The 13,216-nt window shown below is 38.2% G+C and overlaps 1 protein-coding gene across 1 annotated transcript in view; it reads left to right on the forward strand.

Moving 5' to 3' along the window:
* LOC114653503 (collagen alpha-1(XXI) chain-like) overlaps window positions 1-13,216 on the forward strand; it is a 263,740-nt gene that overhangs the window by 191,142 nt on the left and 59,382 nt on the right. The window contains exons 16-19 of the mRNA XM_051928764.1: window positions 3,217-3,261; window positions 6,803-6,856; window positions 12,307-12,360; window positions 12,448-12,501. Coding sequence (XP_051784724.1) covers window positions 3,217-3,261; window positions 6,803-6,856; window positions 12,307-12,360; window positions 12,448-12,501 — 207 coding nt within the window. The remainder of the gene's footprint in view (window positions 1-3,216; window positions 3,262-6,802; window positions 6,857-12,306; window positions 12,361-12,447; window positions 12,502-13,216) is intronic.

Consider the following 13,216-nt stretch of genomic DNA (forward strand, 5'->3'; position numbering starts at 1 on the left):
ACTTGAAGCAGAATTATGTATTTGTCTCATTTCTTAAAAAAATAAAAATAAAGGTTACATCATGAATGTTTGTAATGCAAATCCCTACTGAATTTTCATATCAAATACAGTTGCTCAGGCATTTGTCACATCTGCTTTGCTGCACTACTTTGTAACACAGTAGAAGTCTAAGTCTGTCTCAGATGTGTTAGTCATACTTCAATTCAGTTTAAAATAATCTTAAATCCAGTTCAGGTTATGAACATCAGGTACCAGGCAGGAACCAGTTCTGTATAAAGTTTGAGACAATTAGGTCTGGATTAAGCAATGTTTTTACTTTCTCGTATAGGGAAAGTATTGTAATCGTCTAAAAATTTGATGTTGAGATTTTGATGAATCTAAATATTTTAGACCTCCCTGACTTTCTCATATACGAAGTACAGGGAAAGTATTGGATTCCTCCAAAAATTCAACTTCAAGATTTTGATGAATCTTGATTTTTTAGACCTCCCTGAGTCTGAAAATACCATTTTTGGAATTATGTCTGTGTGTCTGCCTATGTGTGAGTGTGTATGTAAACACAATAACTTACACTTAGGTCAACCAAATTTTGCATACAAGTATTAGGTACAAAGCGTACATTTCTATAAACGTTTGGGCTATTTCTGCTAACTGGAAGTGGTATTTACCGTTTATTCATGTAGCTGCAGAGTCTGATTTATTCAACTTTACTTTTATAATAATTGTTTGATATATTATTAATCTGGTTTGGTTTGTTGTTGATGGTTCTTTAATGTACATAATATAAAAATATAATCATTGTCTTGTGGTTTACTCCTTAAATATCCATCCCCATATCTAAGTATACAAGAAAGTCTAGGGGAGACCACTCCCAATTTTTTATATACTGTACTGTTTATGAGTTAAAATACCAGCTGAGTTTATAAAGGATCAGGAGAAGCAATGTAGTTGAAGGACAAAGCCTAGGTCAAGACCAAAAGTGCAGCGACAATAACATCAAATGCCCAATACATGAAACTGAAAACAAAGTTGAAAAGGCGTGACAAGAGATCAAAACCATACAAAAATATACACAAAGTTTGCAATTGGTTCTGATTCATTTGATTGATTGTTTTTTATCCACAATCTCAGATAGAGGTAAGATGTCAGGAGTGACTTTTTATCATATCTGGTCCCACTGGTGATATCACACATAGTGAATTTCTAGGATATACCTAAGGCAATGAGTTGGCAGAACAGCCCAGAATGGCAGCATCTGTGAAAATCCAAAATTATGGTTCAAAACATTTAGATATAAATTTTAATAATCATAATTACAAAAAGTAGCTAGAAAAAAAAGTTCAATTTAGATTCCACATAAATAATAACCAAAGCTGAGCTAAAAAAAAGTAATTAAAGCAAGAGAAAATGACTAAATAAGTTAAATTAGGCAGTGTCACATAACATATATCAGTCTAGCCATACTGTTTGATGGAAATACTTAGAACAACACATAGATAAACAAATGCAATATAGTAAAAGAAAAACAGAAAAGGTCCTGCTGCTACATAAGAAATGAGAAGGCTTGAGGATGGATATAGAAAAACAGATGCAAACAGAGTTGTTTTGCAGAATTACAGTGTTTTGACATTTAATTTGTTGTTTGAATTGCTGTAATCTTTCCTTACAGAAGATGCCGGTATTAATGGATCATTCTGATAATTAATGAATAGTCCCCAAATCTGATGCAACCCATGGAATATATGATCACTTCAGTGGTCCATTTGTAAAAAGGCTGTGAGCACATACTCATTTTTAATTTATTACATACAGAGGCTTAGTATTTAAGAGTTTTCATTACACTAGTCTGTAATAATTGTTATTGTTATGGTGGCGCAATAAAAAGTTGAAACAAGACAGCACCAAAATATGCAATATATTATAAAACATGGATTTTAGATTTACGAAATGACCCACAACCATTTTCAAAGGGGGTCAGATTAGTTGCTAACCATGAATACTAGTGCATATCAGGAGTTAATGGTCATAAGTCACCCATCACATACAGATGTCCAGTATGATCAGAACTGAAAGTACAATTACAAATAACAAAAACATGGAAATACTGGAAAAATAAAGTTTGAACAAAAAATGCAAAAGCCAACTCCATAGATATAGTTCAGTAGACAGTCTTGCAGTGGCACATGGTACTTATAAAGTATTTGTTCTCTATATAAAAGAGAACAGCAGCAGCATATTTTTATTATTTAATTTGGATGTATTTAACTATATATTTTTCAATTACTTTTCATTACTGATTTCAGAATACAGCCTCTAAAATACCTTCTGCCAGGAAAGTGAAGTGTCAAATGATTTCCATCCATCCATTTTTATTAACCAGCTTTTTAAAGTTTAGGTTCACTGAATGTTATAAACCATCTCAGTAGCACTAAGTTACAAGCAAAAACTAACTATGGCAGGAAATCAAGTCAATTAATGATCACACTCTTGTACACACCAATAATCATTCACACTTGACAAATTTGTGGGTAGTGATTCACCAAATTTGCTGGTCTTTAAGGAAGAGGAAGCAAAGTCAGTGGGTTAGGACTTGAATCCGCTCTCTGAAGCTGTAAAGTATGTGATATTCTAAATATACATTATTAAAAAAACTTTTCAAATTACTGGAACTATAAAAAATTGATTCCATAAATTCATATTTCATGGAAACAGTGGACAAACAAAAAAGTATCAATAAAAAAGAAAGAATTCTAATAGATTATTATATTTTAAATTCATTTGGCTTAGTGCTCATGTACAAGTCCAGGTGTAGGTATGAGCCAGTGTGACGTGCCAAAGCACTTTTTGAGGGTTCTCACATTATTGCCTACCAAGATGGTACAGCGGCTTAGTAACCCAAAGGTCCCAGATTTTCGACTAGTGGGCAATGCTTAGCTGTGACACCACAGTGCAAATTCCAGGACTGAGACAGCTCATCAGCAATTAATAATGCCTCGTTTTCAGCACAAAGGTAATACAGAGTAAAAATTAAAGATCCTACTGTATAAAGAAAATGGCACCTCTTTCTGAGACTGACTGTGCTAAAGTAAAATTGTAAATTTTCTTATGGAACAGGCATCTATGTCTGGAACAAAACTGAAAGAATGAACTCTCCCAAGTTAGCTTTGCTACACTGTTTTTATTTTACAATGACAAAATTTCTCTTTTCCTTGCTAGGGATTTCCCGGCCTTCCTGGGCCTCCAGGTGTCAGTGGACCCAAGGTGAGAAATTATTTTAACAAGGATAATGTAATGAACACAGTGTCAATATGTCTTCAACACAGGTTTTATCTAATAGATAGATAGATAGATAGATACTTTATTAATCCCAATAGGAAATTCACATTCTCCAGCAGCAGCATACTGATACAATAAATAATATTAAATTAAAGATTGATAATAATGCAGGTGAAAAACAGACAATATCTTTGTATAATGTTAAATGTTAACGTTTTCCCCCCCCTAATCCCCCGCCCCCCCCCCCCTCCCCCCCCGCCGGGTGGAATTGAAGAGTCGCATAGTTTGGGGGAGGAACGATCTCAATCTGTCAGTGGAGCAGGACAGTGACAGCAGTCTGTCGCTGAAGCTGCTCTTCTGTCTGGAGATGATGCTATTTAGTGGATGCAGTGGATTCTCCATAATTGATACGAGCCTGCTGAGCGCCCGTCGCTCTGCCACAGATGTTAAACTGTCCAGCTCCATGCCAACAATAGAGCCTGCCTTCTTCACCAGTTTGTCCAGGCGTGAGGCGTCTTTCTTCTTAATGCTGCCTCCCCAGCACACCACCGCGTAGAAGAGGGCGCTCACCACAACTGTCTGGTAGAACATCTGCAGCATTTTATTGCAGATGTTGAAGGACGCCAACCTTCTAAGGAAGTATAGTTGGCTCTGTCCTTTCTTGCACAGAGCATCAGTATTGGCAGTCCAGTCTAATTTGTCATCCAGCTGCACTCCCAGATATTTATAGGTCTGCACCATCTGCACACAGTCACCTTTGATGATCACGGGGTCCATGAGGGGTCTGGGCCTCCTAAAATCCACCACCAGCTCCTTGGTTTTGCTGGTGTTCAGTTGTAGGTGGTTTGAGTCACACCATTTAACAAAGTCATTGATTAGGTCCCTATACTCCTCCTCCTACCCATTCCTGATGCAGCCCACGATAGCAGTGTCATCAGCGAACTTTTGCACATGGCAGGACTCCGAGTTGTATTGGAAGTCCGATGTATATAGGCTGAACAGGACCGGAGAAAGTACAGTCCCTTGTGGTGCTCCTGTGTTGTTGACCACAATGTCAGACGTGCAGTTCCCAAGACGCACATACTGAGGTCTGTCTTTAAGATAGTCCACGATCCATGCCATTAGGTATGAATCTACTCCCATCTCTGTCAGCTTGTCCCTAAGGAGCAGAGGTTGGATTGTGTTGAAGGCACTAGAGAAGTCTAGAAACATAATTCTTACAGCACCACTGCCTCTGTCTAAATGGGAGAGGGATCAGTGTAGCATATAGATGATGGCATCCTCCACTCCCACCTTCTCCTGATATGCAAACTGCAGAGGGTCAAGGGCATGTTGAACCTGTGGCCTAAGGTGGTGAAGCAGCAGCCTCTCCATGGTCTTCATCACATGTGATGTCAGAGCAACAGGCCGAAAGTCATTCAGCTCACTAGGACGTGATACCTTTGGGACTGGGGTGATGCAAGATGTTTTCCAAAGCCTCGGGACTCTCCCCTGTTCCAGGCTCAGGTTGAAGATGCGCTGTAGAGGACCCCCCAGCTCCGATGCACAGACCTTCAGCAGTCGTGGCGATACTCCATCTGGACCCGCTGCTTTGCTGGCACGAAGTCTCCTCACCTCTCTGCTCACCTGCGCTGTTGTAATTATGGGTGGGGATATCTCTCCTATGCTGGTATCAGCAGAAGGATGTGTGGAGGGTGCAGTACTCCGAGGTGAGAGTGAGAGTGGGTTAGGGTGGTCAAACCTGTTAAAGAAGTTGTTCATTTGGTTTGCTCTCTTCACATCTCTCTCGATGGTGGTACCCCGCTTCGAGCTGCAGCCAGTGATGATCTTCATCCCATCCCACACTTCCTTCATGCTGTTATTCTGCAACTTCTGCTCCAGCTTTCTCCTGTACTGCTCCTTCGCTGCCTTGAGCTGGACTCGGAGTTCCTTCTGCACGCGTTTGAGCTCATGCTGATCACCGTCTTTAAAAGCCCTTTTCTTCTGGTTCAAAAGGCCCTTGATGTCACTTGTAATCCATGGCTTGTTGTTAGCATGGCAGCATTACAGTTCTTACTGGAACTACAATGTCCATACAGAAGTTGATGCAGTCAGTAGTGCAGTCAACAACTTCCTCAATGTTCTCACTATGTGATCCCTGCAGGATATCCCAGTCTGTAGTTCCAAAACATTCTCTCAGAGTATTCTCAGCCTCCGGGGTCCACTTCCTGAATGATCGTGTGGTTGCAGGTAGGACCCTCACTTTTGGTTTGTAGTGAGGCTGAAGCAGAACCAGGTTATGATCTGCTTTCCCAAGCACAGGCAGCGGGGTGGCACTGTATGCGTCTTTAACGTTTGCATACAGTAAATCAATAGTCTTATTTCCCCGGGTGTTACAGTCCACATACTGGGAGAAGGCAGGTAATGTTTTGTCCAGCGTCACATGGTTAAAGTCTCCAGCGATTAGCACAAGCACCTCAGGGTGCTGCGTTTGTAACTTAGCAACAGCAGAATGGATGATGTCACTCGCTGTCTCCACGTCCTCCCGAGGAGGAATGTATACAATAACAACAATGACGTGTCCAAACTCTCTGGGCAAGTAATAGGGACGCAAACTTACGGCCAACAGTTCGATGTCCCTGCAGCAAGTGGAGATTTTGACGTTAACATGTCCAGAGTTACACCACCGTGTATTAACATAGAGAGCGAGTCCTCCTCCTTTGTGCTTCCCACAGGTACTTGCATCTCTGTCCGCTCTAACTGTGCTAAACCCGGGTAGCTTCACGTTAGCATCTGGGATGCTGTTAGTTAGCCACGTTTCGCAGAAACATAACAAACTGCATTCTCCGTAGGTTCTGACATTTTTCACCAGCGCAGCCAGTTTGTCGATCTTATTTGAGATTGAGTTCACATTCCCCAGAATCACAGAAGGCACCGAAGGCTTAAAACGCCACTTTCTCGCAAGCCGCTTCATTTTTAGCTTAGTGCCCGCTCTGCTGCCACGATACCGCCTTCTTACCTCGTCGGGTAAATAGGGAACCACACCGGTACTGGCATTTGTTCTCAGCGCGCGAAGTTGAGTACTTGAATAGGCGAGTCTCGGCGTGTAAAAATCCATGCCCACGTTGTAAAAGTAAGTGTGTCCAGGGAACAAATCCACATAAAATAAAGTGATAGGAGTGATCAATAAATAAAAATAGAAAAATAAAAGTAGAAAAGTACACATACACATACAGTCATACACGGAGCTGCTGAAAAGGCTGCCGCTCTCGGCGGCGCCGGATGTATGTATAATGCACATGTTGTATAAAATCAAATGAATAGTTGATCCAAAATGAACAATATAAAGTTAACATGCTAAAAAATAATTTATTAAATAAGAGATCCTCCTAAACTAAAGATGTTTATCTGTGAAATGCTTTGACATTGTTTTTCTTCTGCCTATGGCAAATTTAATTATGGCTTGCTTTTTTTTAGTTGTACAATTGTATATATCATTTTTGAAAAGGAAGTACATTTGACTACATTTTCTACTTTGTTCTTGCAGGGAGAACGGGGTATTATGGGCCCTAAAGGGGCAATGGGACCACCAGGACCACAGGTTGGTTAGACTCAAACAACAAACATTATTACTAGTTTCAAAAATCAGGATCTAATTGACTATACCTAAAAAAGTGCTTTAGAATAAAAAAGCAATTACACAATTGAACACAGCAGTTACTTAACACTCAAAACCAGTCTATTTATATGTATCCATCCATCTTCCAAACCCACTTATCCAGAATAGGGCTGTGGGGCAGCTGGAGCCTATTCCAGCAACCATTAGCCACAAGACAGGGACAATCTCTGGACATTGTTCCAGCCCATCCAAGGGTGAGCACACACACATTTTGTATTTTAGTATCGCCAGTTCACCTAATCAACATATCTTTGGACTGTGGGAGGAAATTGGAGCACCATGAGGAAACCTACACAAACACACTGAGAACATGTGAAACACACACCCTGGTGTCCTTACTGCAAGAGAGAAGTGCTATTGCTGCATCTCTGCGTTGCCCATTAATATGTATATATTTGTGCATATTACATGATGTTTTTGTTGCATTGTTAAGGTTTTTTTTTTCTTATTGTAATTATTGTACATTCTTAGCTCATCGGCGGCAGTGGGCTTGTTAAGAGTAAAATTGATGTTAACAAAAAAACGATAGATAACCTACAAATTTTGTTTCAGACAAAACACATTATTATTATTATATAGTAAGCAATCGATTTACTTATGTTTTTTGAGAAGATCAGATTATCAATATAATGGAATACTTTCTGATGACCGACGTTTACCAGACTGCAAGGTCTTTTATTTTGAATACTTAATTCACTGAGGCTCACTGCCGCCACCTGCTGTATCTCGACTATATAAAACTTGATTTTGCTAACCATTCAAAAGACTTGATATTTGACTTTCTCGTTTTCAAAAACTAAGATGTTACTGATGTAAATCCTTTACTAAAAACAAGATTGCTTTTGGAAAAAAGGTCCCCCAAATTATGTGTGCGCAGCTTAAAGATGATTTCAATGCAGAGTTACGGTAAGGCGACATCGTTGTATGTGACAGTACAACACGGCTTTCCCACAAGGCTTTCGATCACAAGTAACGTCAGATAGAGTCCATTGTTTTAAAGTTCGGGGGAGTGGGCGAGGTGGAGAGGCAGGCGAAATAAGCCGGGGGTCACGGGTCTTGGCAGAACAACGTCAGGCTGCAGATGAGGATGCGATAGTCCCTTGGCATTTCCAACCTTCCCTCCTGTGACTGCTTGTGCTCAGAGCTGTCAGAGACGTGCTGGGCGCCCTATGCAAGCTAAACAAATAAAATTGACCTTCACAAGTTCACCGTACCTCAGCAATGTTACATTTCTTAATCCTACGCCTTTAAGTAACTAGCCACACCGAATGTTTACGGAGTAATTAAAAATATTATTTTAACCGTTATACGGACTACTGTAGTTAATACGAACAAAAAAAATAAAAATAAAACACTCTTTGGTATTTACTGTATTTCCTTCGATACTTCTTTTGTAATGGAACTGTTGACTACTCTGGCCCAACTTTTTTGACGTATATGAGCTTTCGATCGCTGAAACTGCTAGCGAGTACCAGTGAAACGTAAACAGGTTTATGATTCGTTCGTTGACAGTGTCATTAATGGGCTGCCTCAAGTGGTTTTTACGTTTCCACTACAACAAAAGAATGCTTCTTTCTGTTTTTATGTCACGGGGTTTAGACCCACGGTACCATAAATATACAGTGTTTTTGTTTATACGAACATCTACGTTGGATATTTCCGTTTCATGTTAGACAGGCTATAAAAATACTGTTAACGTTTGTAAACAACACGGCGTAGTGCGGAGCTAACAGCAATGCCCACAGCAGGACGTCATCCTTGTCTTATTGATCGGCGAAACGTCTGTATTTTATTTATTATTTATAAAGTGGAAACCTTCCCAGACAGCTCATGGAAACAAACAGAGCAAACACAGGCACATGTCCTCATCATATCACTTTGATTAGTTCATTTTGGTACTATTTATAACCCAGTGTACAACTGGTAAACGATTATTTTTAGAGCTTGTTTTTGTGGATCATTTAATGCCAAATAAGTGAAAGGGCAAAAATAAATACATCCAAATGAAACAATAAAATATGTTTGTGCTATCGGTGTATTATTCCAATGACATACATTTTGTTTCTTGGGCTAATAGCAGACTAATGAATAATTAGTACGCATTATGGATAAATAAGGTCCAAATTTGCTGTGATAAAAAGGTGTCTCTCCTAACTTGACATGTTTTAGTATGTGGAAGAGGTCACAGGGAGGCCATGCATACTCCATATTGACAGTGGCTATGCAAGGAATTAGGACCAGGCCATCCACCTATGAGACACAGGCACCAACCCAGGGACTAGTGCACAACGCTGTTATGAATACAACATGCATTCACATTTGGACAATTCACAACAGTATTTACAGTAAATCTGATTTAGATAAGGTTTAGGAAGCAGACTCTACATGATCATGTATTATTTAAATAGAAATGATATTAAAACATTGGCCTAAAATTGTTTGTCAGAGTACACACACAAAACAAATAAAAACAATGCGATTGCAATTGGGAATGCACTGTAGCTCAAAGTATCTATGGACCCATTAATATCATCATTTTATTATAAAGCAGGAATATTTCCACACATTTAATTTTTATTTTGCGAAACACTATTAACAGCATGCATCCACAGCAATGTGCTTTGTTAAGTAGAAAAGACAATGCACTATCAAACTAAATAGACTAATTAAAGTATAGCTGCTGTATCTATTAATATCTTTTTCATTCAAGAATCTCAGCTGACTTTCCTCTAGTAGAAGTTCTATTATTAGTTTTGCAGAAATGTTGGTGAGTCAGATGTCATGTGGTTTGTTCTGTCTTTATGCTGCCTTGCTGTTTGTTTTTAGTATCAGTATAAACAGAGTATTTGGAAGTCACTGACAATACGTTGTTATGAAAAATATGTTCTGGTGATTTTATCATTATTTTCACTCCTCATTTACCAAGTACATCTGCCAGATCTGCTTTTTGCTCAGTCTTTTGGAAATATACAGAAATGTTCAAAATCCCCAAAAAATACAGCGGCCAGAATGACCTTATGCCACTGCCGGGCAAATACGATATGAAAGTACATTGTCACAGTGCAGTTGTCATGATTCACCAGATACATCACTACTAACAATTGTATAAATAGTTATTGGACCAGAATTTTATTGTTATTCAGAGCAGGCAGCTGTTGTCCTTGGCAAATGCATGTCATACTCTGCCCTTTGAGTGTAGTCTGTGACAGTCAGATGAACTAAATGGTGCAGGGAAAAGAAAGGACCCTCTCAGCGTTTTGCCATTAAAGTTGGTATTGTTTTCAAGATTCTCTGCTTCTTATGTGTGTCTTTTTTAATGACTAGCATGACTATAAAATCTTTAGGGCTAGTTTAGATGTGTGTGTGCGAGATTTACCTTCAGGTATTATTTTAAGATGACTCCAACTTTGTTTGGTTTTGTTTTTCTTTTTTCACCAAAGAATGAGAGGTTTAGTGTGCCACTAGCTACCCTAGCCAATATCTTGAATGTTTCTGTTATCTGTTCCTATTGATTTACATTTTGTTTGGTAGCTTGTTTTTGGGAGATGTGTTCCTATTCTCAATCCAAGAGAATATTTCTTTTCCTTGAATGTTTATGTGAGAATTTGCCTTTTTTGTACTATCAGTCACTCATCATAGCAATACAATACAATACAATACAATTTATTTTTGTATAGCCCAAAACCACACAAGAAGTGCCGCAATGGGCTTTAACAGGCCCTGCCTCTTGACAGCCCCCCAGCCTTGACTCTCTAAGAAGACAGGGAAAAACTCCCAAAAAAACCTTGTAGGGAAAAATGGGAGAAACCTTGGGAAAGGCAGTTCAAAGAGAGACCCCTTTCCAGGTAGATTGGGCTTGCAGTGGGTGTCAAAAAGAAGGGGGTCAATACAATACAATACAATACAATATACAGAACAGAACATAGCACTGGTGACTGTCTTGTTTTGCCTCTACTATCTTCAATTACTTGTGTGTTTCACCTCTACAAAATGCATCTATCCCTTTTTATTAGCCTTTAAGCCTTTGATATTTAGTCACACCTATACTATTTTACATTTTCTTGTTTAGCTTGTACAGTTGCATACAGTAACCGTGCCACATAACAAAAAGGTATATTAAATGAACTGATTCCACTAATGTTCTATTACAATTCTGGGAAACTGAGTTACAGAAACAATCAAAGATTTATTAAAAACAACAGGGTGTTTATTCATATAAGTATTGTCAAAATCCCTGAGAAGGTTTCACATTTCATAAAGCAAAAGATCATAGAATAGGTCACAACTAAACTTAAAATGGCAACAAAGAAAAAAAAATTGAAAAATCATTTTTTTTAGGATTAGGACTGTCATTTTTTGTCAGTTTACTCTTTAAAGGATGAGTTATGCAACTTTTAAGTCAGTTATTTTTCACATTTAGAGTGTATATTTATTGGTCATGGAAACTTGGCCAATAAACTCACTACAGGTGAGTGTGTGCTGTAGTTAGTGTGAACAAAACAAAAAAAAAAACTTTCCCAGCAGCTTCCTGTGGCAACCAATGGAGCACCAGGAGAGGAAGCATGAAGCAAAAGCCTTAAAATGTGCCATATATAATGACTTTGAAACCAAAGTGTTCCTGAGAATTGGTCCATGTCTTGAAATTGTACACATATCAGAAGATTGTACATCCATATGGTTTTCACAAAAATGTCTTTTCAAATACCATTTATTTTTGTGACGCATCACAATTTTGGAACAAGTCTCCCATTTATTTCCACCTAATTTCTAATCTACATGTACTACTACTGTTCACTCTTAGGGGCTTGGTTGCTAATGTTCTAGTTTCAAGTATCCTGTACACTTGATAGCTATGAAAACTTTAAACACTCCCATTTTTTTTTCAATTACTGGTTATACACATATCAGTACATTTTTACCTGAAAATCAGCATCATGTTAAACAACCACAGACTCCTGTTTTACTTCCAGGTTATTTGTAGTTATTTTCCCCCACAGTGCCTCCAACTATCTCCTTACAATTCTATACATTGGTGTGGATTATTTGAAAATTAGTCACTGTAAATAGAGAACATGTCTGCTTCTGCCAGGAATCAGTAGTAAAAATTAATCATTCTTTTGTCACCTGAAATGCAGTAGGCATGTTTCAAACTAAATGTATCTGGAAAGTTATGTCTTTTATGTCACATTTCTTCTAGTGTAGACATTTTGTTCTGTATAAATACAGCTTTATTTAATAACTTAAATTTCTAGGGGAAAAGAATGTATCCATGATTATGGAAAAAAATCAAATTTACCTCTTTATTACTCAAAACACTTTAAAGATGTAAATTTTTATTTTAATGTTTTACATGTAATATTTCATGAATATAGGGAATTCAAGGTCCTATAGGGCCACCTGGTCTGGAAGGAGTTGAAGGCCCAAAGGTATGTATTAGTGGTACCATATATTTTTAAACAACAATTTAACAGTGTTTCAGTACAAGTCAGAATAATGTGCATGTTTGTGTTTAGGGTGTGCAAGGAGAACGAGGGTTTACCGGAGCACCAGGACTCCCAGGTCAAAAGGCAAGTATTAACTGAATTGGGATTATTCACAAATGATTTACATTGATCGCCATAGTCGATTATTTAAATTCATCAGTTGGTGTGACATACGTCGACACATCGCATTTTTGCAATGTTTCAAGTGTTCAGCATAGCAACAGCATGTCAAAGACCATGGATTTGTAACGTATGGGCGCACTTTAAGCTAAAGTCAAATAACTGTGTGTTCTGTACACTCTGCAAACATGAAATGGCATGTAATAGCAGCACAACAGCTATCCAGGAGCATCAAGATAGAAGCATTCCAGAGTTTTCTATGAATACGCAGCTGAGACAGTGCCATAAGTTCTCATTACTTTTGTTAGTTCTGATTGATACATTGCTGCATTCTACAATCATTTAATTTTCCTGAGCATCGGACTTCATAAAAGACCCGTCACCCCGGCAACAATGCAGTAGTAAGCTAGCGCGGAATAAAAAGACTTTTTTTAGGAGGAAATTTATAAACAGTAAAATAATATATGATCTAATTAATGTACAGTGTGGCAGAAATGGTATTTAATAAGCAGGATAACATATTGTTAGCTTGTGATTATTGTGTGGTTTATTATACGTTATTTTACTCTCAAGTTATATTAGTTAGTTTCTTTGCCAAAGTTTTTATTATATAATCTGAACAGTTACTTGAATTGGTAAATTGTGTTAAAGTGTTAAACTGATTTTTGCACTTGCTAGT

The sequence above is a fragment of the Erpetoichthys calabaricus genome, chromosome 6 (genome assembly GCF_900747795.2).
Source record: "Erpetoichthys calabaricus chromosome 6, fErpCal1.3, whole genome shotgun sequence".
NCBI lineage: Eukaryota > Metazoa > Chordata > Cladistia > Polypteriformes > Polypteridae > Erpetoichthys > Erpetoichthys calabaricus.